Below are 23,707 nucleotides of genomic sequence, written 5' to 3'. Positions count from 1 at the left end.
CCTTAGATTTTCTTTCTTAATTCATTATCCGTTTTTATCAATTAACAATAAATATGTGGTCTAATGAGTAAAATAGCATCTCATTCCTCCTGCAGACCCTCTGTCCCCCCCCTGTTTTCCCCTTTAAGTGCCACTCCACATAGAATTGAACTTGATCTTAGCTCATAAACCATTGCAAATATTGTCTCTCAGTTATCACTTTGTAGTTACTTTGGCCATATGTAAATATTTCATTTACATATTTTTTAACATGTCACATATGTATATATATGTACTTCGTTTCAATGTGCTGCAGGGTTGTTCAGATCTTAGTTCTCCAGCCGCAGACTGAACCTGGGCCCAGAAATTGGAAGCCCAGAGTCTTAACCACTGGACCACCAGGGAATTCCCAGTATAACATACTGATCTTTTTTCCATGATGTCTGATTTTTCCCTACCCCAAAATAGTGAAAACTACATTCCAAAATCTGATGCAAGGATTAGCTTTAGCCCTTTTTTTTTTTTTTGAGGATAGATAAGTATAATTTCTAACTGGTATTAGTGGAGGATACCCAGTAAGCCAGATGCTCGTGGTTCTTCAGCATTGCATTCTTGCAGTCAGCCTGCCGACTCCTCCATCTCCTATGTTTTTTTGCCTGTGCTGGGTCTTCGTTGCTACACTCAGGTTTTCTCTAGTTGCGGTGATGGAAGCTGTTCTTTGTTGTGGTGTGTGGGCTTCTCGTTGCAGCGGCTTCTCTTGTTGCAGAGCACAGGCTCAGCGGTTGCGGCCCGTGGGCTTCGTTGCTCCACAGCATGTGCTGTCTTCCCGGAGCAGGGACCAAAGCTGTGTCCCCTGCACTGGCAGGCAGATGCTTCACTGAACCACCAGGGAAGTCCCTAGAGCATCTTCAGTATGCTGAGGCATTTCACTAAGGGTATTACATGGATTGTTGAATTAAGGGATATTTAATCTTTATAATGGTTTGGTTGTCATCCCCATTTTACTGATGGAGAGACTGGGGCTTTGCAGGGGCAGATAACACAGCTAGTACATGGCAAGGCCAGGCTTTTAAGCCAGATCTGACCCTGAAGACCATGAATCAAAAACCAAGATATTGTGGGTTCTCAGGGCGAGTAACACAGTGATGAGGCAGCATCCTCGTGTGCAGTGATAGGCGTGCAAGTGCCTACAAGGTCAATGCCTTGACGTTTCAAGACTCCATGGCAAAGGCTGCATCTCAGAAGGAGGCATTTCCTTGCCAAGAGCAGTGTAAGGATAGATATCACCCTGATGGTTATCCTCTCCTCTCCCTTCGTTCTTGGATTTGTTGTTGTTTAGTCACTAAGTTGTGTCTGACTCTTTGCAACCTCATGGACTGTAGCCTACCAGGCTCCTCTGTCCATGGCATTTTCCAGGCAAGGGCACTGGAGAGGGGTTTCATTCCTGGATAGGAAACTCCATTCCTTGCGAGGCAGTGAGCATCTGGCACGTACTCTTGCTGGCTTTTAAACCACAGCATGGCCTCTTTCCAAGGAGAACCACCCTAGATCAGCCAAACACATGTCAGAAGCCTCCAGGAAATTTCTAAAGCCTGTGGCTACCTTAAGTGGTTTTGAAAACCATTGAGTCTTTGAGCAGCTCTCAGCTTCTCTAAGGCCATAGCCCTGAGTGAGCAGCTTAGCTGGCTCTCAGTGGAGTCTGTACAAAGTATCATGTTTCCTGGTGAAGAGGAAAATTTTCCCCAAGCAAAGGGCTTTGGTGATGTGTCTATGGGCTTGGCAACACCAGATGTTTGGAATGGGTCCTTTGAATGCTGTGAAGACCATGAAGCATCTTTCTTGCATTCTTATCCCAGAGGTTCTTGGCTCCCTTCATCTTTGATGGGCCCAAGATGTTTCATTGTAGTTATCACAATCTCAGGCACATAGTTGCTACTGAGTAAGTTCTTGAACAACTGATCTTAAGGAATTGTAAGGATCATTTGAGCTGAAAATGTGTTCTTTTTGTTTTTTTTCAATTTTTTAAAAAATTTATTTGGGTGCATCAGGCCTTAGTTGTGATACAGGGGCTTAGTTGCCCCATGGCATGTGGGATCTTAGTTCCCTGAGCAGGGATTGAACCAGCGTCCCCTGCATTGGGAGGCAGATTCTTTACCACTGGACTATCTGGGAAGTCCCCTGAAAATGTGTTCTTACTCAAGGGTCTGTCAGTAACCAGGAGCAACCAAAGCTGTGTGCATTTGGCATCTACCGGTTCTGCCCTGGTCCTGGTAGGAATGTGAGCCCGGAAGCCAGGACTTCACCAGCCTGGGGGCAGATTCAGCATACGCTGCAGCTGTCGATGCTGGGCTCCGCTCCGGGTTCTCTCCACGTGCTCTTCTGCTGAGTCAGGCAGGGTTTCTGCCTCCCAGCTTAAGTTTGTAAAACTTAGTGAGACAGGGGATCCGAAGAGAAACAAAAAAATCGGTGAGCAGGATAAATCGTTTTTTATTCTTTCTAGTTGCCTGCTAAAGACATTGACACAAGCAAACATACGTGTCCTTGGGAGTGTGAAGGCTTGTTGTTCAGTCTGTGAGTCACGTCTGACTCTATGTGACTCTATGGACTGCAGCATGCTAGCCTTCCCTGTCCATCACTAACTCCGGGAGCTTGCTCAGACTCATGTCCATTGACTCGGTGATGCCATCCAATCATCTCATCCTCTGTTGTCCCCTTCTCCTCCCCCCTTCAATCTTTCCTGGCATCCGGGTCTTTTCCAGTGAGTCAGTTCTTCATATCAGGTGGCCAAAGTATTGAAACTTCAGCTTCAGCATCAGTCCTTCCAATGAATATCCAGGACTGATTTCCTTTAGGATTGACTGGTTTGATCTCCTTGCAGTCCAAGGGTCTCAAGAGTCTTTTCTAACACTACAATTTGAAAGCATCAATCGTTTGGCACTCAGCCTTCTTTATGGTCCACCTCTCACATCCATACATGACTACTGGAAAACCATAGCTTTGACTAGATGGACCTTTGTCAGCAAAGTAATGTCTCTGCTTTTTAATATGCTGTCCAGGTTTGTCATAGGTTTTCTTCCAAGGAGCAAGTGTCTTTTAATTTCACATCTCCAGTCACCACCAACCCAAGAAAATAAAATCTGTCACTCCCCATCTATTTGCCATGAAGTGATGGAACTGGATGCCATGACCTTAGTTTTTTGAATGTTGAGTTTTAAGACAACTTTTTCATTCTCCTCTTTCACCTTCATCAAGAGGCACTTTATTTCCTCTTTGTTTTCTGCCATTAGGGGGGTGTCATCTGCATATCTGCGGTTATAGAAATTTCTCCCAGCTAATAGATGTCTATTAAATATAGTTTCCATCGACAGGGTCTATACATTCTTCTCTTTCTTTCCCCTAATCTATATAATTTCCCCAATGGCTCAACAGGTAAAGAATCCATCTGCTATACAGGAGACACAAGAGATGCAGGTTCAATCACTGGATTGGGAAGATCCCCTGGGGTAGGAAATGACAACCCATTCCAGTATTCTTGCCTGAGAAATCCCATGGACAGAGGAGCCTGGTGGGCTACAGTCCACAGGGTCGCGATGAGTTGGATATGACTGAGCGTTTGGGATCACTTTTGCCCTCACATTTGCCATTGACTGAGGGACCCACCTTGGTGACCAAGCAGTGGCTAATATATCAGTTACCAGATGTCTTTCATGATGCAACTTTCTGTGGACCTGTTCGTGGGTTTGTTCCCATAATCGGTGCCGTTCTATGCCAATCCTCAACTCCAGTGTGGCTTTGGCAGCTTGTCTTGCTTTTGCTGCTTAATTTAGTCAACAGTTTTAGAGGGTGAAGAACAAGCACAAGGTTTCTTTTTTTATTGAAGCCTAGTTGATTTACAGTGTTGTGCCAATCTCTGCTCTGCAGCAAAGCAACTCAGTTATACACATGTAGACATTTCTTATATTGTTTTCCATCATGGTTTATCACAGGATATTGACTATAGTTCCCTGTGGTATGCAGTAGGGCCTTGTTGTTTATCCATTCTCAATGTAATAGTTTGCATCTACCAACCCCAAACTCCCAGTACAAGCATAGTGTTTCTTTTTTTTCCCTTCCATTTATTTTTATTAGTTGGAGGCTAATTACTTTACAATATTGTAGTGGTTTTTGTCATACATTGACATGAATCAGCCATGGATTTACATGTATTCCCCATCCCGATACCCACTCCCACCTCCCTCTCTACCCGATCCCTCTGGGTCTTCCCAGTACACCAGGCCCGAGCACTTGTCTCATGCATCCAACCTGAGCTGGTGATCTCTTTCACCCTAGATAATATACATGTTTCGATGCTGTTCTCTCGAAACATCCTACCCTTGTCTTTTCCCACAGAGTCCAAAAGTCTATTCTGTACATCCGTGTCTCTTTTTCTGTTTTGCATATGGGATTATCGTTACCATCTTTCTAAATTCCATATATATGTTTTAGTATACTGTATTGGTCTTTATCTTTCTGGCTTACTTTATAGTGTTTCTTATCTGTAATTCTCAAACTAAAATGAGGGCAAATGTGAGCTAGTGGATTGGAGAACCAGCATCTGAATTTCATTCACGCTTCCTTCATGGGATGACTTCATCCTCCAAAACCTCACTTTCTTCTTTGCTGTACAAAATTGGGCTTCCAAGTGCTATTTGAACATTTTATGTGTAACCTTTACAGGCAAGTAGTCCATGAGCTCCATGAATTTGGGAACCATCTTGGTTTTGATCATTAAAGTACACATTCTCAGCTCCTAGCACTGTACTTGGTAGTGATTTTTGCCAAAAAACCCACCAGCCCATAATTTATGAAATGTAACTTTTTAAAGGCACGGTAGCTCTAGCCCCTGAGTGACCAGCACATACCCAGCACTCTAAGGGTTTTGCATACATCTGTTCATTTCAGCTCCCAGGCAGCGGAATAGTCATGGTTATCCCTGCTTCATAGATGAGATGGTGAGGGGCAGGAAGGTGGTAATAGTGCACTGAAATACATCAAGTTTCAAGTAGAAGAGTTTGGAGTCGAGCCCAGTCCACCCCACTCTGAGGCTCTTCAGCAAACATTCTTCACTGCATCACCAGATATAATCTCAGACCAGCTCTCACGCTTTCAAGCTTTACTTATTTTCTTCCTTTCTTCTTTTTATAAATTATAGTTCATTTGCAATGTTGTGTTAGTTTCAGATGTACAGCAAAGTAATCCAATTAGACACACACACCCACACATACACTGGAGAAGGGAATGGCAACCCACTCCAGTATTCTTGCCTGGAGAATCCCATGGACAGAGGAGCCTGGTAGAGTCCCCATGGACAGAGGAGCCTGGTGAACTACAACCTATGGGGTTGCAAAGAGTTGGACACGACTGAGCTACTGAGCACACACACACATATACATATATATATTTATTTTTCCTCAGATTCTTCTGCCTTTAAGGTTTTCACAAAATATTGAGTATAGTTCCTTGTCCTTATTGTTTATTTTATTTATAGTACCTGTTCCTTTTCTTGATTGATTTGGCTGTGCTGAATCTTAGTTGCGGCACATGGGATCTTTAGTTGCAGCATGTGAACTCTTAGTTGCGGCCTGTGGGGTCTAGTTCCCTGGCCAGGGATCAAACCTGGGCCCCCTGCATTGGGAGCACAGAGATGTAGCCACTGGACCACCAGGGAAGTCCCTATAGTACCTGTTCTTATGCCAAGTGAAGAGATCTCTTGAATGCTGCCCATCACTGGTGACATGGTTGGAAGAGAGAACTCCCTGCACAAATATAGGCGGGGCTGCAGAAAAGGAGGGAGGCAAGTACATGTGCCAAAGGAGATCTCGTCTAAGAAACTTGTAGAGTCTCAGGAGCAGGCACTGTGTGGCTGTCTTGCGAATGAAAAATAGACGATATAAGGTTTGGATCCTCCTGCCTCTGAAAGCAGAGCTTCAGTTCATAGCACATTGTCCAGCTTCCCTCTTTCAAGTTTTCCAGGACAGGGGTCAGCAAACATTTTCTTAAAAATGACAGGCCAGTGAATTTGTTAAGCTCTGCAGCTTGGAAGGTCTCTGTTGTGATGACTCAACCCTGCTATTGTAGCACAAAGGCGGCTGCTGCAACGTGCAAAGACATGGGTGTGTCCTGTTCCCATAAGACAACACTTATTAAAAACAGGGAGCAGCCTGGATTTGGCCCCCAGGCCATGGCTGGTGGATTCCTGGCCTATAGTGACAGCTAATTGGTGCTGGCTAGAAATACTGTTTCAGTTGATAAATACTATTTATTCTCATCCCCTGAGCTGCCCTTGTCCAAACAGTACCTCTAGCAGGCGTGTGTCTTAGAAATAAATTGCAAAACAGAAGTCTGGGCCTTGGGGCCATGGACAGAAGGCAGCAGGGGAATCTGGTGTCTTTTGGCTCAAACTCAGAAAAATGAGAAAATAAACGATGGACAAAGGGCAAAAGATTTTTACCCTGGGCCACTCATGAAAACTTGGAGTTTTTGTTTCAAAAAAAATTTTTGCTCTTCAACAAAATCATAAAGAAAATTTTAAATAAATTGGAGGTACCCATTTTTAAAAAGGGCTTCCCTGGTAGCTGGTAAAGAATCCACCTGCAATGTAGGAGACCCTGGTTCGATTCCTGGGTCAGGAAGATCCCCTGGAAAAGGGATAGGCTACCCACTCCAGTATTCTTGGGCTTCCCTTGTGGCTCAGCTGGTAAAGAATCCACCTGCAATGTGGGAGACCTGGGTTCAATCCCTGTTTTGGGAAGATCCCCTGGAGAAGGGAACAGCTATCCACTCCAGTATTCTGGCTTGGAGAATCCCCACGGATAGAGGAGCCTGGCGGGTTACAGTCCATGGGTCACAAAAAGTTGGACACAACTGAGCAACTAAGCACATTTTTTAAAAAAATGTTGCAACAGTGAAGATTGAGCCAAATGAGGTCATGTTTAAAAACTTTTGAGGGGGATATTCCTGGTGGCTCAGTGGTAAAGAATCTGCCTGCCAATGCAGGGGACACAGGTTCGATTCCTGGTCTGGGAGGAACCCACATGCTATGGAGCAAACTAAGGCTGTGAGCCACAGCTATTGAGCCAAACTCTAGAGCCTGTGCTCCGCAACAAGGGACACCACAGCAGTGAGGAGTGCACCTCAACGAGAGAGTAGCCCCCTCTGGCTGCAACTAGAGAAAGCCCACGCACGGCAGCGAAGGCCCAGTGCAGCTAAAAATAAAAAGAAGCTTTGAGGATCTCTAAATGAAGGTACTGTGTGGTTATCGTGGGAAGGAAAAATGAACAATACAGAGCTCTGAGTTCTCTTGCAGTATCTGTTCAGAGTGCAGGCCTGGCGGACGGCATCTGGAAGCATGGTCATCCCATAACCAAGAGCCTTATTTGCCCTTCCTGGTGTCCTGACCTTGCCCTTCAGTTTCTCCAGTGGGCATTGCCATCAGCCAACTTTCTCTGTAAAGGGCTAGAAGCTTATGGTACAAGTCAGAATGAGATGACCTCTGTCGGTCAAAGAGGACTGAATGAGGTGAGAAATGTGGAAGCGGCTATCAGAGTGCCTGTGTGTGTTGTTCTTGTCGGATTGCATCTGCTTGGTGGCTGCTGGAAGCTGCAAAGGGGGTGCGGTTCCTAAGAGCGGCCCGGGCCTGACGTCACAGCCACCTCGCTCTCTTGCTTCGGACCCCACGCTCCCCCAGGCTGGCATCTCGGCTTTGACTCCAGACTTCAGTTCTTCAAAATTGAACGTCACGTTGATTATGTACTGTGGGAGAGGTACAAGACGTGGGGGATACAAAGATAAACAAGACAGACCTTTTTTCCCAAGAGGTCCAGAGAAAAGGAAAAAGTCACGGAGAAAACTGTATGCAAGGTGCTCCCTGTGATAGAAGTGAATGTAGGATCCAGTCACAGGGTAACGGGGGTGCTGATCAGATTTTTCAGGGTGCAGCAGGGGCAACCAGGGCTTCCTAGGGGAGGGGAGAGTTGAGTGAGTCTTTCAGAAATTAATTCAGTGGATGGGGCAAGAAGGGAGACCGAGAACATTCTTGTTTTGGCCACCCCTCAGCATGTGGGATCTTAGTTCCCTGACCAGGAAGCGAACCTGTGTCTCCTGCAGTGAAAGCAGGAGAATATATTTATAATATTTTTATAATAAGCAGGTTAGAGGTGGACCCTTAACCTCCGGACTGCTAAGGAAGCCCCTCTAACTATTTTCTTGTATGTGTGATCCTCCCATGCTGAAGTGCTGCATGTGCTTCTTCCTTGACTGTTCCACTGTTTCACTCTGACTGTGGCTCTTTCACAGCCTCCCCACATCTTTCTGTCATCTTTATGTTCATCAAGGCACATCCCTGGGGGTTTGCAATGAGTGGCCTAGGTGGACCTCTGCCAGGGACATAGGAGTCACGAGAACTCACATGTAAGGGAAAGTTGAATGGGGTAAGGGGCAGTCAGAGAGTCAGACACCCCGAAACGGGCAGGGCTCCAGAATCCAGACATGCAGTTAGGCAATGTAGATTTCAGACCCTGGACAGGCGCTGGGGACCAGAACTCAATCCTGTCAGTCAGTAGCATGTGAGCACGCGGGTGAAGCACGCTAACTGCGAGGATCTGTAGACTTAGGGGACCTTGTCTTGATCAGTGTCCTCTTGCCTACTTACTGTTGGAGCTGGAAGCCATACCTGGGGATGACTACCTGTAGCCTGTGACCACCTGGATAGAGGTAGTGAGACTAAGTTCTTTCTCAGAAAAAGAGATTTGGGATCAGCCTTGTGAGCAGATCCTGATAACTACAAACCTTCCATGTGAAGAAAAGTGAAAAATATCATCTCTTCCGAGTCTTGAGTTATTTCTACATCAAGCAAGAGAAATAGATGTCCTTAATACATGATAAAGAATCAAAGAAATATTATTGGCAAAGAACTTTTTACAAACATGTGCCATGACATTATTAGGTAAATACTTGGTACGTTTGTCAGAGCCAAGTCAAAACATTCGGTGATAGATTGTAACAATAACCAGAGCCTTCATATGAGAGAGTTGGCTTCTCAAGTTAGAATAACATTAATCCAAACACAAAGACTAATAAAATATAGTTATGTTTATATTGCAAAAGATGCTCTAATGTCTAAATATATTCAGACTTTTTTTATTTAGCCAGAATTTAGTTAGAAATTACTCTCTTTTGGAACCAGTCCTAAAGTAATATGGGCATTTTTGTGTGTGTGCCACTGAAATCAACAGTATTTTATTTATTTATTTATTTTGGACTCTCCATGCAGCATGTGGGATCCTAGTTCCCCAACCAGGGATAGAACCTGAGTCTCTGGCAGTGGAAGTACAGAGTCTTAACCACTGGACTGCCAGGGAAGTCCCAATACTAGCATCTAGATCTGAATTTGTACTTGAACAGTGCTTTTCCTTTGCTATGAAGAAGCACCCATTTAATAATATTTTTGCACAGATTGGATAATCAGAACTAGAGTTATAATCTAGCATAGTACTGCATTGCAGGAGCATTTGAAATCAGAATTCAAACAATAAATAAAATTATAATAGCTTATAATAATGTATTTTAAAATACAGGAGCCCTATGATTTTGTTTAATTTCAAAAATAATGCTCTTCATGATAGTGTGAACAGTGTAGAGACCTACGAAATACTATTACTTTCCATTTCCTTCTAGGTAAAATTGCAAGTTAATGGTTAGTATTTACTAAACTGTTTTAGGGCTTACCAGGTGGCACTAGTGGTAAAGAACCCTCCTGCAAATGCAGAACATGTAAGAGACACAGGTTTGATCCCTGGGTCAGGAATATCCCCCGGAGAAGGGCATGGCAACCCACTCCAGTATTCTTGCCTGAAGAATCCCGTGGACAGAAGAGCCTGGCGGGTTACAGTCCATGGGATTGCAAAGTTGGACACGACTGAAGCAAGTTAGCACACACACATGCACAGTTCAGTTCAGTCACTCAGTCATGTCCGACTCTTTGTAACCCCGTGGACTGCAACATGCCAGCTTCCCTGCCCATCACCAACTCCCGGAGCTTGCTCAGACTCAAGTACATTGAGTCGGTGGACATCCAACCATCCAACCATCTCATCCTCCCATCCCCTTCTCCTCCCGCCTTCAATCTTTCCCAGCATCAGGGTTTTTTCTAAGGAGTCAGTTCTTTGCATCAGGTGGCCAAAGTATTGGAGTTTCAGCTTCAGCATCAGTCCTTCCAATGAACATTCAGGACTGATCTCCTTTAGGATGGACTGGTTGGATCTCCTTGCAGTCCAGGGGACTCTCCAGAGTCTTCTCCAACACCACAGTTCAAAAGCTTCAATTCTTGGGCGCTCAGCTTTCTTTATAGTCCAACTCTCACATCCATACATGACTACTGGAAAAACCATCACTTTGACTAGAGGGACCTTTGTTGGCAAAGTAATGTCTCTGCTTTTTAATATGCTGTCTAGGTTGGTCATAACTTTTCTTCCAAGGAGCAAGTGTCTTTTAATTTCATGGCTGCAGTCACCATCTGCAGTGATTTGGGAGCCCCCCAAACAAAGTTTGTCACTGTTTTCACTGTTTCCCCATCTATTTGCCATGAAATGATGGGACCGGATTCCATGATCTTAGTTTTTTGAATGTTGAGTTTTAAGTCAGCTTTTTCACTCTCCTCTTTCACTTTCATCAAGAGGCTCTTTAGTTCTTTGCTTTCTGCCATAAGGGTACACACAAACTGTTTTAAAATATTGGAAGACCTGATGACTTCTAGCCCCAATTTTCCAATGATGTAAAGAAAGCTTCTGAATTTCTGCTCTTTCTCTAAAAAAAAAAAAAAACACTTTGGCCAGTAGAAAAATAGCTTTTGTTTCTTTCAACCAGTTCCTTGTATTGGACATAGACAACTTTTAATGTTTTATGTTTCTTGTATTACAGTTTTCATTTTTTATTTTTAAATGTGTTTCATTTTAGGAGTCATTTATGACACAGGCGTCAGTAGGCACCAGGCTTTGGGTAATCAATGTTTTCCTTTATGAGTCTGCATAACCTCTTGAACTGTGCTTACACTGTCATCAGTAGGGTGATATTTTTTAATGTTTGAGGTTCTTCTCTGAAACCAATCTGTTGCTAGATTTTTCTGGAAAGCAGAACAATGATATAGACATGAATACATTATGAAGAAATGGTCTTTCTCACTCAATTTATTTATTGCCTTGCTGGTAAAGATGGGATTTTTAAAAAATTACTTGGTGGGTCAGTCTGGATATGATTTCAAAAAACTTCAAACCATTGAAAGGCCTGTAGCATGTCCCAATATGGTTGTGCTGCCTTTTATGGAATCCATGTTTGTGACCTTGAAATGCCATGGTCTTGGAATACTCCCACTGAAGCATCATCGGTTCCCAGGGCCCCGCAGCAACTGGCTCAGCACGGCTGCTCTGGTTTTAAACGTGAAGGTGACTGCAGGGTGACGTGAGTGGATGTCTGTGGAAGGTGCAGAGAGAGGCCGAGATGCTGGACATCTCCATCCTTCTCAGTGCCGGCTCAGACGGATAGTTTGAGGTTGCAAGGAGGGCCGGACGTTGCAAACGTTGATGGGATCACAGACTCTGTTTTTGTCTGTCCTTCCAGTAGCGGGACTCCATCTCCAGGCCTGGGAGTGGAGCGCTCCCCCTGCTGGCCACAAGGGGGACTGCACCGCATGGGGGGGACAGTCACACACCTCCTTCCGGTTCCACCCGGGCCGCGTGTCCCCGCCCGCCTGCGAAGGGAGAAGGCCCACTTGTGTCCAGTTGCCCATGGGTGTGTTCCACTTCCGGGTATGACCTCTCAGAAACTTAGGGCGTTCTAGGGTACTTGTCTGTTGAGCACAATTCTCTGTCGTGGCTCGAGCCGGGTTTGTAGAAGTTCTTAGCTTTCTTTTGTTTTTGAGAACTCAGGGCGGATTTTCTCTTGGGTTCATCCAGAAGGAATGTGTGGAAACGGAAAATGTCCGCTTCTCAGCAAACATTTTAGAATGGGGCGAGAGAGAGGACTGCTTCCGAGTGCAGCAGGGCCGTTCTGCTGAAAGCTGGGCTTGTCTAGTGTCTCAGACCCCTGATCTTGGACTTCCTCTATGATGCCATGGGCTCGTAACCACCCAGGGGCTGGGGCACAAAAACCTTTTGTGTCAGACTTGGTTTTTGGTGCGGGTGGTTCGGCGGGGACACAGAAAGGTTTGAAGAGAGTCAGCGGGTACCCCGATGGAGTGGGCGGGCAGCTGGGTTTGCCATGGGCTCCCCTGACGGGTCCCCCTAAGGGTCTTCTCTCCTTGGGGAACGTCTCAGAGTGAGTGGTTCAAAACGTGTGTAGTTGAAACACTCACCCCCTCGAGGGCTGAGTCAAGAGCCTGGCGCTGCTCGGGCTCAGTTTTGTAGGGAAGGGAAAGGGAGGTCCATCTTGTCTCTAGGCTGGCTTAACACAGGGGCTCTGAACGCCCCAGATAGAGCTGTTCCCAGAAACTCCCTGCCCTGGGAGCAGCCCTAACAAGGAGACAGTAAGTGTGTAAAAGGGGCTGCATCTCCCGGGGCCGAGCCCTGCCCCTTCTCTGACAGACACCGCCAGGGAAGGTTGCACAGTTCCTTTTCCTGAAGACCCACTAGACCAAGAGGGACCATCACCAGCCACGTTGGACGAACAGAGAGTCTGAAGCCGAGAGCTCCTCTTTATTTATTTACATTCTCCTTGCTCCTGAAGGAGCTTAAGTGGACAGAGATGAAAAGGCTTACTTAATAATAAACCAGAGGCAGAGCTGGAATTAACTTCTAAGACATTGTTTTCAGAGGAAATACTTTCCCCTGCTCCTTTCAACCCAAGGGAAGTATCTACAAGCAGAAGGATTCCTCTCTACAGAACTGTTTCAAGGAGCCAGTCATCCCTATTCTCTCTGTTTCTACAAGGCTCAGATTAAAGGGATTCTTGTCTGCATGCTTCCTGCAGGCCAGGGTGCTTCTTAACTATCTGAATAATGAGAAGTATTTCCTTTTCCCCTCTCCATTGTATTTGTGTACCTTTCATATCTTCCTTCAGTCCAGACGCAACTTGGAACATCATAAGGAGCCCTTCTGGTGATGTGTAGGGACTGGTGTTTACTGATTGCCCTTTGGGATCACCAAGGAGTGGATATGACCAGTCAGTGCCTCCAGGGTAGCTCAGGCCTTTGAACCAGCTTGCACCATCCGTTCTCTGTCTTTCTGGGCTTCCTCTGATCTTTCTAGAATGTGCTTACCTTGGTCTCTAGGGTGTACTCTTGGGAAAAGCCTGCCCAGGTTTCTGTCTGTCTTCAGCATATAAACGCAGGGTGCAGAAACACCAGCTGAAGCCACCTCACATTCCCTCTTCTATCTGGGCATTCACCTTCCTCCTGCCTGTTCAGCCTTCTGCAGAATGCGGAGCTCCCCAGACCACGCGCTGGTCAGAGCTCGGGAAGAGTTAATGGGTGGTGGTGGCTCCAGGCAGTATCCACCCCTGCCCCTTGGAATAAGGACCTGGAGATCAGCGCAAAGGTCCCGAGGCAATTGGAAGTGGAGCTCCCGGGAGCCCGAGGTCTGCCTGCCCCAGGGCTCCCGAGGACAAGTCAGAGCTGTGGCCTTACAAGGTCATCAGAAGCCCTTCATTGCTGAGCTCAGGGGAGGAGGGTGCAGAGACTTGAAGGACTGCTCCCAAAGCAGAGAATCCTTTATGACGGGGAAAGGCATCAGCCAAGAAGCCAGGCCAGCTCCTCTCGAGGGCCTGATCTCGCTATTTAAGGATCCCTAGGGATGCCAGCCGCTAAACAAACAGCAGCCTTCTGAGGAGATTCCCCAGGCCCCAGCCCGCACCAAAGGGGCCCTGCCAGCTCTGAGCCCCAGCAGCGGGAGCGTGTCCAAGTGGCTGCCTTAGCAGCGGGCCCCCGACTCTACTGTCCCAGGGACTGCCTCCGCTTGCCGGTCCTGTCTGTCACTGCCCAGCTGTGGACCTTCAGGCTTCCCAGAGGTCCAGCCTCTTGGATGGAGAGCGATGCTCAGCCTGTCTTTGCTCACGCTGGGGTCGTGTTGGCTCTGAGCAGGAGGAAGGGTGAGGGGTCAAGGTGGGGCCAGCTTCCTGGAATTCCGTCAGCAGCGTGCTCAGGGCCCTCCACCCACATCTGTTTATTGTCGCGATCTGATCTATTCATTCTTGCTTTAATGCTATCCGTCCTTCAGCTGTGTTTCCAGCACATCACCCTTCTCCATGTTCTGTGTCTTAGCTTCTCAAGGATGGGGGCTGTATCTCCCTCCCTTCCTTTGTAGTCACTCAGTAGAATTCGCCCTCTCTCTCTCTTTCCCCCTTTTCCTCTCAATTACTCATTCAGCAGCTATTTACTGACAGCCCACAGTGTGCCAACCGTTGTGTTGGGAGGGCAGGGAGGAAACAAGGGGACAGCTGTTTTGAGGAGTCTGGTGTCACAGATGGACAGTTTTCCCAGCACTCACTTTTTTCTGCAAGCCTGTATCAAGAATCTGCCATGCGGGCAGGCTCCGCCGGGTATGACCCAAGAGTGATGGAACAGAAAAAGCTGCTGCACTCGGAGATGTGGGGCTGAGTTGGACCGTCCAGTAAATGCACAAATATGTCATCACATTCCTTCTATCGACGCTGGGAAGGCAGGGGTCAGGGTGCCGGCTTGAAAGGACAGAGGAGCGAGTGAACCCAGAACCGAAGGACAAGGAGGGGGCAGTGGGCACGCCGACTGTGGGACAGAGCGTCCATCACAGGGAACGGTGGTGCAGAAGTCCTGAAGTGGGGAGGGGCTGGGAGAAATAACGACACTGCCGTGTCACGAGTGCCAGAAAAGATGTGTGTGTCAGGTGAAAAAAGGATCTCAGAAAAGGGGGCTGGTTTTTTTTTTTTATCACTTGATTTCCCCTGAGTTGTATTGAGGTACGGTTGCTATAAGTGTATATAAGTGTATAAGTGTAAGTTTAAGGTGTGCAGTGTAATGTTTTTAAATATTTATTTAAATTTTATTTTGTTTTTAATCGGAGGGTGATTGCAACATTGTGATGGTTTCTGCCTTACATCCACATGGATCAGCCGGAGGCATGTCGCCTCCCTCTTGAGCCCACCTCCCACCCCATCCCACCCCTCTAGATTGTCCCAGGGGACCGGCTTTGGGTTCCCTGTGTTGGATACAGCAAATCCCCACTGTGTGTTACATGTGGTAACGTATATGTTTCAGTGCTGTTCTCTCAACTCATCCCACCTTTTTGGCTGTGCCGGGTCTGAGTTGTGGTCCATGGGACCTTTGATCTTCGTTTCAGCACATGAGATCTTCAGTTGCAACATGTGGGATCTAATTCCCTGACCGGGAGTTGAACCCCGGGCCCCTTCATGGGGAGCTCAGTGTCTTAGTTGCTGGACCACCAGGGAAGTCCCCATAATGGTTTAACTTACCATTATGATGGGTCATCACATTGTGAAATTATTACCACAATAAGCTTAGTGAACATTCGTCATCTTGAGTAAGCTGAAAGGAAAAAATTTTTCCCTTGTGATGAGAACTGTTAGGATTTATATTCTCTTGACAACTTTCATGTATAACGTACCACAGTGTTTACTATAGTCATCACGTTGTACATTACCTCCCCAGGACTTCTTTCTCTCACAGCTGGAACTTTGTACCTTTTGACCACCTTCATTCAGTTCCCTGAGCCCCACCTGGTGCCTTTGTAGTCGCAAGTCTGATCTCTTTTTCTGTGAGTTTGATTTTGTTCTGTTTTTAGACTTCACCCATAAGTGATATCATACAGTATTCCTTTGTCTGTCGGAACCACACATGTAGTGAGTGACAGTGACAAATCCAGGGTGAACCCCAGCTCTTCTGCTCTTCCAGTGAATGCTCTTCACCCCCGTCAAAGCTGGCAGAGGTCGTTGCTATGGCTATGATGTAATTGACCATCCGCTGCCTCATACCTCGTGTCCAACAGCAATGCTGTTTAGAGAAGGCAGTGCCTGCTCACAATATCAGGTCTGTTGTTTTAGAGACTCCCAGAGCTTTTCTGTTTTCAATTTCATGTGGTTTCTTTCCTCTTTCCACACGTCCCATCTGACTTACCACACACCTCTCACCCACTCAGCATCTCTGGAACTCACTGTGGTTCCCCTTCGCTCCCCCAACCATCTCTCTGACCTCCTTGGCTTCTTTCCAGGATGTCCTCCCTCGTATTTCAAGGTACCCAGGTCCTTCAGGCCTCATCCTCGGATCCCCTCTGTTCTCTGTAACACCTCACATCACTCCAGCCTACAGTGCTTCACTCTCTCTTAAAACCCAGTGGTGGTTTTGATTTGCACCCTTCCTCTGTAATTCACGAATCGTCCTTGTGTTCGTTCATCCTCTGAACTTCTCTCTAGTGTGTGTCAGGAGTTCTCCTCCGCTCTGGGTGATAAGAAAATAGATGGAGGGACGTCCTGGGTGGTCCAGTGGATAAGAATCCGCCTGCCAATGCAGGGGGCGCATGTTCAATCCCTCTTCAGGGAACTAGGATCCCACGTGCTTCAGGGAAACCAGGTCCTTGCTCCTCAACTAGAGAAAGCCCAAAGCCCAAGTGCCACAATGAAGACCCAACACAGCCAAAAAAAAAAAAAAAAAAAAAAAAATAGATGGAACCCGCCTTCCCTGGAGGAAGGGAGAGAGACATAGAGCAGACTGTAGTCATGACGGGTGCTGCACGTTACTCTGTAAGTACATTGAGGACAGTGCTAGCCTAGAGGAGAGAAGGTCCGCTGTCTTTAGAGGAGCTAGAAATGTTTCAAATACAGAATATAGCACATTAGCTGGGTTTTGAAGAATGACTAAGGACTTTCCAGATGAAACAGGGGCATAAGGCAGTGGGGAAGAACACTCCAGGTGTCAGGAACAGCAGTTGTGAAGTTCCAGAGACTTGAGGCTTGATGTATGTGGATCAGAGCAGACAGGACATTTCATATATGAAAAACATTCTTGTCTTATATAGAGTTGTAACATGTTGTTGTTTAGTTGCTCAGTCTTGTCCTACTCATTTGTGACCCCACGAATCACAGCCCGCCAGGCGCCTCTGTCCATGGCATTCTGCAGGCAAGAATACTGGAGTGGGTTGCCATGTACTCCTCCAGGGGATCTTCCTGACCCAGGGATCAAACTCGAGTCCCCTGCATTGCAGGCAGATTCTTTCCCACTGAGCCATTTTTTTTTTTTTTTTTAGCTAGGTGATAAAGTTCCTTGACATTTATCCAAGTCGCTTTACAGAGCAGGTACTTCATTATAACCCTGGGATTGTCCCCCACATGCAGTTTCCAAGCCAGGGGATGTGTAGACTCATGCAATGGGACATGACTGGCCTTGCTTTTGTGTTTGCCTAGACCAAGGATGCCCTTTTCACAATTTTACATGACCTGCGACCCCAGGACCATTTCAATATTGTTGGGTTTTCCAACCGGATCAAAGTGTGGAAGGACCATTTGGTGTCAGTTACTCCCAACAGCATCAGAGATGGCAAAGTCTACATCCACCACATGTCGCCAAGCGGAGGTAAGTATGTCCCGCTTTGCCTGTTTGCTGAGATGTGATACAGGGGTTTGAAAGTTGACGCTGATCACCGGAAAGGAGATAACAGGTGAGCACTTTCCCCAGGAGCTTGTGTCTCCTTTTCTGGGCACCAAACTAAGATGGTCAAATAAGTTACGGGGAAATAACTGATAAGTTTTGGAGCCTTTCCTGGTTTATCACACGGATCCCAAACAATGCAGCTCTTTTTGTAAATCGATTTTCGGGGCCAGGAGTGAAAGCCAAGTGGATGATTCAGTGTTCTGTGTGTTTGAATGTGAGAACCTTAAGGCAGCAGATGGAGCCGCCCCCCTGAGCTGTTAGTCCTCCTGGACCACAGGGGGCCTGGGAGATGCTCTAGGTGGAGAGGTGATGGAGCCTTTGCACCCTCGCCTGGGGGGTGGTACCTAGGTAAGGACACAGGTGAGGAGGAAGGCCAGAAAGAGCTCTGAGATGATCTGAGACTCAGGACAGTGTGTTACCAACTGTGCTGGCTGTCAGTGCCCTCAACCCTGGACCCAGATCTTATTCCCACTGTCAACTCGTCCTGAGGACGGTGGGCGCCTGGCGGAAGCTCAGTATTGGCATGTTGACTGGACCTTCACCATCCTTCCTAAAGGCCCCGTAGAGACACTGTCTCCTGGGGGATTCAGGTCATTCTGCTTTGGAGATCTGGAGACAGAAAACACCCAGATCTGTCCATCCTCTTCCGTCTGAGTTTCTCATCACTCATATGTTGGTTATTTTCCATCCAAGGCAAAGCTCTGTTCCCAAATGAACTTTGTTTGGAACTTGATCTTGTGTGAATGGAATTTTGATTTATGGATACAATGGGATTTCCTACCAGTTTCCACAACAGTGTGATCTAGGAATTGTTTTACTGGTTGAAGCGAGAAATGAAAGTTTAGAGTTAATATTTTAGTGATGATTCTTGGAAGGAAATTGGGAAGTCTCTGAGGAAAGAGACTTTCCTTTATCTTTGTTTAGCCCGTAGTTCCTGGAGCCGACTCATTGGAAAAGACCCTGATGCTGGGAAGGATTGAAGGTGGAAGGAGAAGGGGATGACAGGATCATATGGTGGATGGTATCACCGACTCAAAGGACATGAGTTTGAGCAAACTCCAGGAGATGGTGAAGGACAGGGGAGCCTGGCGTGCTGCAGTCCATGGGGTTGCAGAGCTGGACATGACTTAGTGACTGAGCAACAACCTGGCCTAGCTCCTGACATACAGTCTCTACTTAAAGAATATGCACTAAAATGAGTTTATTTTAAAGATGCTGCTTACTATTAGAATGCTATTCATGTGTGGTGGGGGATAAAGCTTTAGAAAACAGTTAATGGATGTTATGTTCTTTTGGAATCTAAACCTTAGAAATCGTACTGGTTCCCTTTGTGTTTTGTCTCAGCACTTCATTGACCCAACCTCTGTAGATGAACAGAAAATTAATCTCCTCTCCTCATCAGGAGATGAGCATAGATTCTGAAGCCAGATTGTCTGGATTTGAATTCAGCTCCACCAGCTGAGGCATTTAACCTCTCTCTACCTCCTTTTCTTCGTTTATAAAATGAGGATATAATGGACTTGTTTTTAGGACGAGTTAAGATATTTAAAGTACTTAGAACTGTGGCCACACACAGGAAGTCTTCTCTAGCTGTCAGATATGGTCATTTTGGGGCTTCCCTGGTAGCTCAGCTGGTAGAGGATCCGCCTACAATGTGGGAGACCTGGGTTCAGTCCCTGGGTTGGGAAGATCCCCCAGAGGAGGGTATGGCAACCCACTCCAGTATTCTTGCCTGGAGAATCCCCATGGACAGTCTGGCAGGTTTTGCCAAGAGTCAGACACGACTGAGCGACTCAGCGCACACACATGGCCATTTTTACCCAAACAGTCCCTCTTGCTGGTGCACTGTGGACCTTTAATATCCCTGGGGGTGCTCTCGGTGTAATGGTTGGGGCGGCCCCATGGGAACTCTCCCGTTGTTTTTTCATTTTTTGTTTTTATTTGGCTGCACCGGGACTTACTTGCATCACGAGGCATCGTTTAGTTGTGCTATGCCAACTCTTAGTGTTGGCATGTGGGATCGAGTTCCCTGACCAGAGATTAAAGCGGGCCTCCTGCCTTTGGAGCCTGGAGTCTTAGCCCCTGGACCACCAGGGAAGTCCCAGCCCCCGCTCCCCACCCCCCTTGTTAAGTGTGCAGGAGATGCATAAACGTAACAGAGGTTCGATGCCAAGCCCTGCTGTGCCTGGCGTGAGAAAAGCTAAGCACATCCTTTGCCTGGGGCTGTCCTTGGCTTTAAAGTGCAGTGAGAGATTCGGCATCATCGCTTAAGTTCTAGATCAAAGAGGAAATAAACACCTGCCTTCTGGTCCATGTCCACACCTTCAGAGGCAACATGAAAGTAGGTGAGGGAGGCACTCAGAGAGGCAAGCGGGGAACCCGGAGTGCTGCTTACTGTCTCAGCTGTAAGTTTTCCTTACGTGTGGACCACGTGTGCATTTTAGAATGAATTAGCTATGTGTTTGCACAGTCACAGACATCTATATTTTCAGCCAGAAATTCTGGAGGATGTGAAGCAATGGGGGAAATTTTCTGGCTCAATCAAATATGGTTGATTTTGCAGGGAGATTAAAAAGCATGCCAGTCAGGTGGCAGGGTGGTGGTGATGGGTACACATCTTTATACATTTACTAAAAATCATTAACTGTGTACTTAAAATGAGTGAAATATTTGGTCTGTCAATAAGGCCACTTAAAAAAATAACCACTGGGGTCAGAAAAAGGAAATAAGTGTTCATGTCTGCTGTCAGAACTCTTGGCTTTTCTTGGCAATGGTAGAGCAGCTGCAGCAGGGTTGAACGAAACTCTTAGAATCTAGAAGCCTCATGTCGGCTGGTGGATTTACCTTCCACCCGCCATCCATCTTTCCTTACCCCAAGCACCCGCGGCACTGTCCCCTGGCTTTAATCAGAGCTGCTAGTGACAAGCATGTCTGAATTAGAAATGGCAGGGGCGGCGGGAGGTGTAAACTGGACAGCCTTCGGTTGGTGGGGTCCTTATGAGCAGGGGAGACCCTGAAGGGGCAGGAAGCCAGAAAGGCGATGCCAGCAAAAATTGAAAAAATGAGTGAGTTCTCTAATCCTCGTCCTCCAGCCCCAGGCCACACGTGACATCCCCGCGAAGGTCTCCACATTCCCACCTCCACACCCGGTGCCCCCTGCTTCCCTCTGGGGTGCGTTCTTTCTGCAAGTCCCTGCACCCAACACCCTCCTGCCCTTTCCAAGGCAATTCTCTGAAGGAGGTGCAGATTGGTGATGCTAAGGGAATGGAGACACCTAGGCTGAGGCACCATCAGAGACCCTCATGTGCGCTCAGTCACTCAGCTTTTGTCCTACTCTTTGTGATCCCGTGGCCTGTAGTCCACTAGGCTCCTCTGTCCATGGGATTCTCCAGTCAAGAATACTGGAGTGGGTTGCCATTTCCTCCTTTAGGGGATCTTCCTGACCCAGGGATCAAACCCATGTCTCCTGCATTGCAGGTAGATTCTTTTTTTTTTTTTTTAATTGGAGGAAGCACAAGCTGGAATCAAGATTGCTGGGAGAAATATCAATAACCTCAGATATGCAGATGACACCACCCTTATGGCAGAAAGTGAAGAGGAACTAAAAAGCCTCTTGATGAAAGTGAAAGAGGAGAGTGAAAAAGTTGGCTGAAAGCTTAGCATTCAGAAAACTAAGATCATGGCATCTGGTCCCATCACTTCATGGCAAATAGATGGGGAGACAGTGGAAACAGTGTCAGACTTTTATTTTTTGGGGCTCCAAAATCACTGCAGATGGTGATTGCAGCCATGAAATTAAAAGATGCTTACTCCTTGGAAGGAAAGTTATGACCAACCTAGACAGCATATTAAAAAGCAGAGACATTACTTTGTCAATAAAGGTCCGTCTAGTCAAGGCTATGTTTTTTCCAGTGGTCATGTATGGCTGTGAAAGTTGGACTATAAAGAAAGCTAAGTGCCGAAGAATTGATGCTTTTGAACTGTGGTGTTGGGGAAGACTCTTGAGAGTCCCTTGGACTGCAAAGAGATCCAACCAGTCCATCCTAAAGGAGATCAGTCCTGAGTGTTCATTGGAAGGACTGATGCTGAGGCTGAAACTCCAGTACTTTGGGCACCTGATGTGAAGAGCTGACTCATTGGAAAAGACCCTGATGCTGGGAGGGATTGGGGGCAGGAGGAGAAGGGGACGACAGAGGATGAGATGGCAGGATGGCATCACCGACTCGATGGACATGAGTTTGAGTAAACTCCGGGAGTTGGTGATGGACAGGGAGGCCTGGCGTGCTGCGATTCATGGAGTCGCAGAGTCGGACACGACTGAGCGACTGAACTGAACTGAACTGAATTACTCTACAATATTGTAGTGGTTTTTGCCATACACTGACATGAATCAGCCATAGGTGCACATGTGTCCCCATCCTGAACCCCCCTCTCCCCTCCCTCCCCATCCCATCCCTCAGAGTCATCCCAGTACACCAGCCCTGAGCACCCTGTCTCATGCATCAAACCTGGACTGGCGATCTGTTTCACATATGGTAACATACATGCTTCAGTGCCACTCTCTCAAATCATCCCACCCTCGTCTTCTCCCACAGAGTCCAAAAGTCTGATTTTTACATCTGTGTCTCTTGCTGTTTCACATATAGGGTCATCATTACCATCTTTCTAAATTCCATATATATGCATTAATATACTATATTGGTGTTTTCCTTTCTGACTTACTTCACTTTATATAAAAGGCTCCAGTTTCATCCACCTCATTAGAACTGATTCAAATGCGTTCTGTTTAATGGCTGAGTAACATTCCATTGTGCATATGTACCACAACTTTCTTATCCATTTGTCTGCCGATGGACATCTAGGTTGCTCCCATGTCCCAGCTGTTGTAAACAGTGTGCAGGCAGATTCTTTACCCACTGAGTGACCTGGGACGCCCATCAGACACCTTCAGGATGAGGTTATATAACTCTGCATCTGCGGAGTTTCCAGGCTGCCTGTGTGACCTGGAGTGAGTGCAGGGGGCTGCTCTCCCCACCTGTCACTCCTGCAGGTGCCTGGGAGGGGTGTGAAGATGTGTCCAGGTGAGGGAGGCAGCGAGCCTCCAGCATCATTTTCTGTGTCCCGCAGGCACGGACATCAATGGGGCCCTCCAGAGGGGCATCCAGCTGCTCAACGACTATGTGGCCCACAACGACATTGAGGACCGCAGTGTGTCCCTCGTGGTCTTCCTGACGGACGGGAAGCCCACCGTCGGGGAGACCCACACCCTCAAGATCCTCAACAACACCCGGGAGGCCGCCCGGGGCCGGGTCTGCATCTTCACTGTGGGCATCGGGGCCGACGTGGACTTCAAGTTGCTGGAGAAGCTGTCCCTGGAGAACTGCGGACTCACGCGGCGAGTCCATGAAGACCACGACGCCCGCGCCCAGCTCATCGGGTTCGTGGTCTGCCTGTGTCCTTAGGGCGAGGGCGGGCAGGGGTGGGCTCAGCCGGAGGCCTGGACGTGAGACTGGACCCTGAGTCTGCCTATGCCCTTGGGGTGGGGAGGGCAGGCTCAGTGGGAGGCCTGGACATGAGACTGGACCCCAAATCTGATCGTCAATCTGTTGACAGGCAATGTTTCTATGCATCTTAAAATCAGGCTGATCTGGGTTCACATTCTGGCCCTGCCTTATGACTTCAGGCCTTACGACCCTCTGTGCCTCAGCCTTCTCACCTGTGAAATGAGGATTCTGGCCAGATGATAGAATTTAATGAGAAAAACCACGTGAAGTATTGGCAGTACTGTTAAGGATTCTTGAAATTATATTCTGTGAGGATTTGCTAAGATGGATTAGGCTAGGTAAGAAGGAGTATGCATATTCATGGAATATGCAGCAGTGCCTATACCCATCTGAAGGTCAGTGTCTTGCAGAATCTAAATACTGAAGGTGGATTACCCTCATCCACACTGTGTTACTCGAGAAGCAAAACTGAGACCAGTGGGTGGAACTTGCAGGAAGGAAAATCGCGATTTACTGCCAGGAGCTCCCTGATCCTTCTCAGATCAGTGGACAAGAGACG

The 23,707-nt window shown here is 47.1% G+C and overlaps 1 protein-coding gene across 4 annotated transcripts in view; it reads left to right on the top strand.

Moving 5' to 3' along the window:
- Window positions 1-23,707, top strand: part of ITIH5 (inter-alpha-trypsin inhibitor heavy chain 5) — an 87,357-nt gene that overhangs the window by 50,073 nt on the left and 13,577 nt on the right. For all 4 annotated transcript variants that reach the window (XM_061126040.1, XM_061126039.1, XM_061126036.1 and 1 more), the window contains exons 8-9: window positions 17,398-17,566; window positions 22,772-23,081. In XM_061126040.1, coding sequence (XP_060982023.1) covers window positions 17,398-17,566; window positions 22,772-23,081 — 479 coding nt within the window. The remainder of the gene's footprint in view (window positions 1-17,397; window positions 17,567-22,771; window positions 23,082-23,707) is intronic.

The sequence above is a fragment of the Dama dama genome, chromosome 23, assembly GCF_033118175.1.
Source record: "Dama dama isolate Ldn47 chromosome 23, ASM3311817v1, whole genome shotgun sequence".
NCBI classification, from domain to species: Eukaryota; Metazoa; Chordata; class Mammalia; order Artiodactyla; family Cervidae; genus Dama; species Dama dama.
The sequence above is the reverse complement of the archived record's forward strand: the minus strand, read 5'-3'. Positions and strand labels throughout refer to the sequence as shown.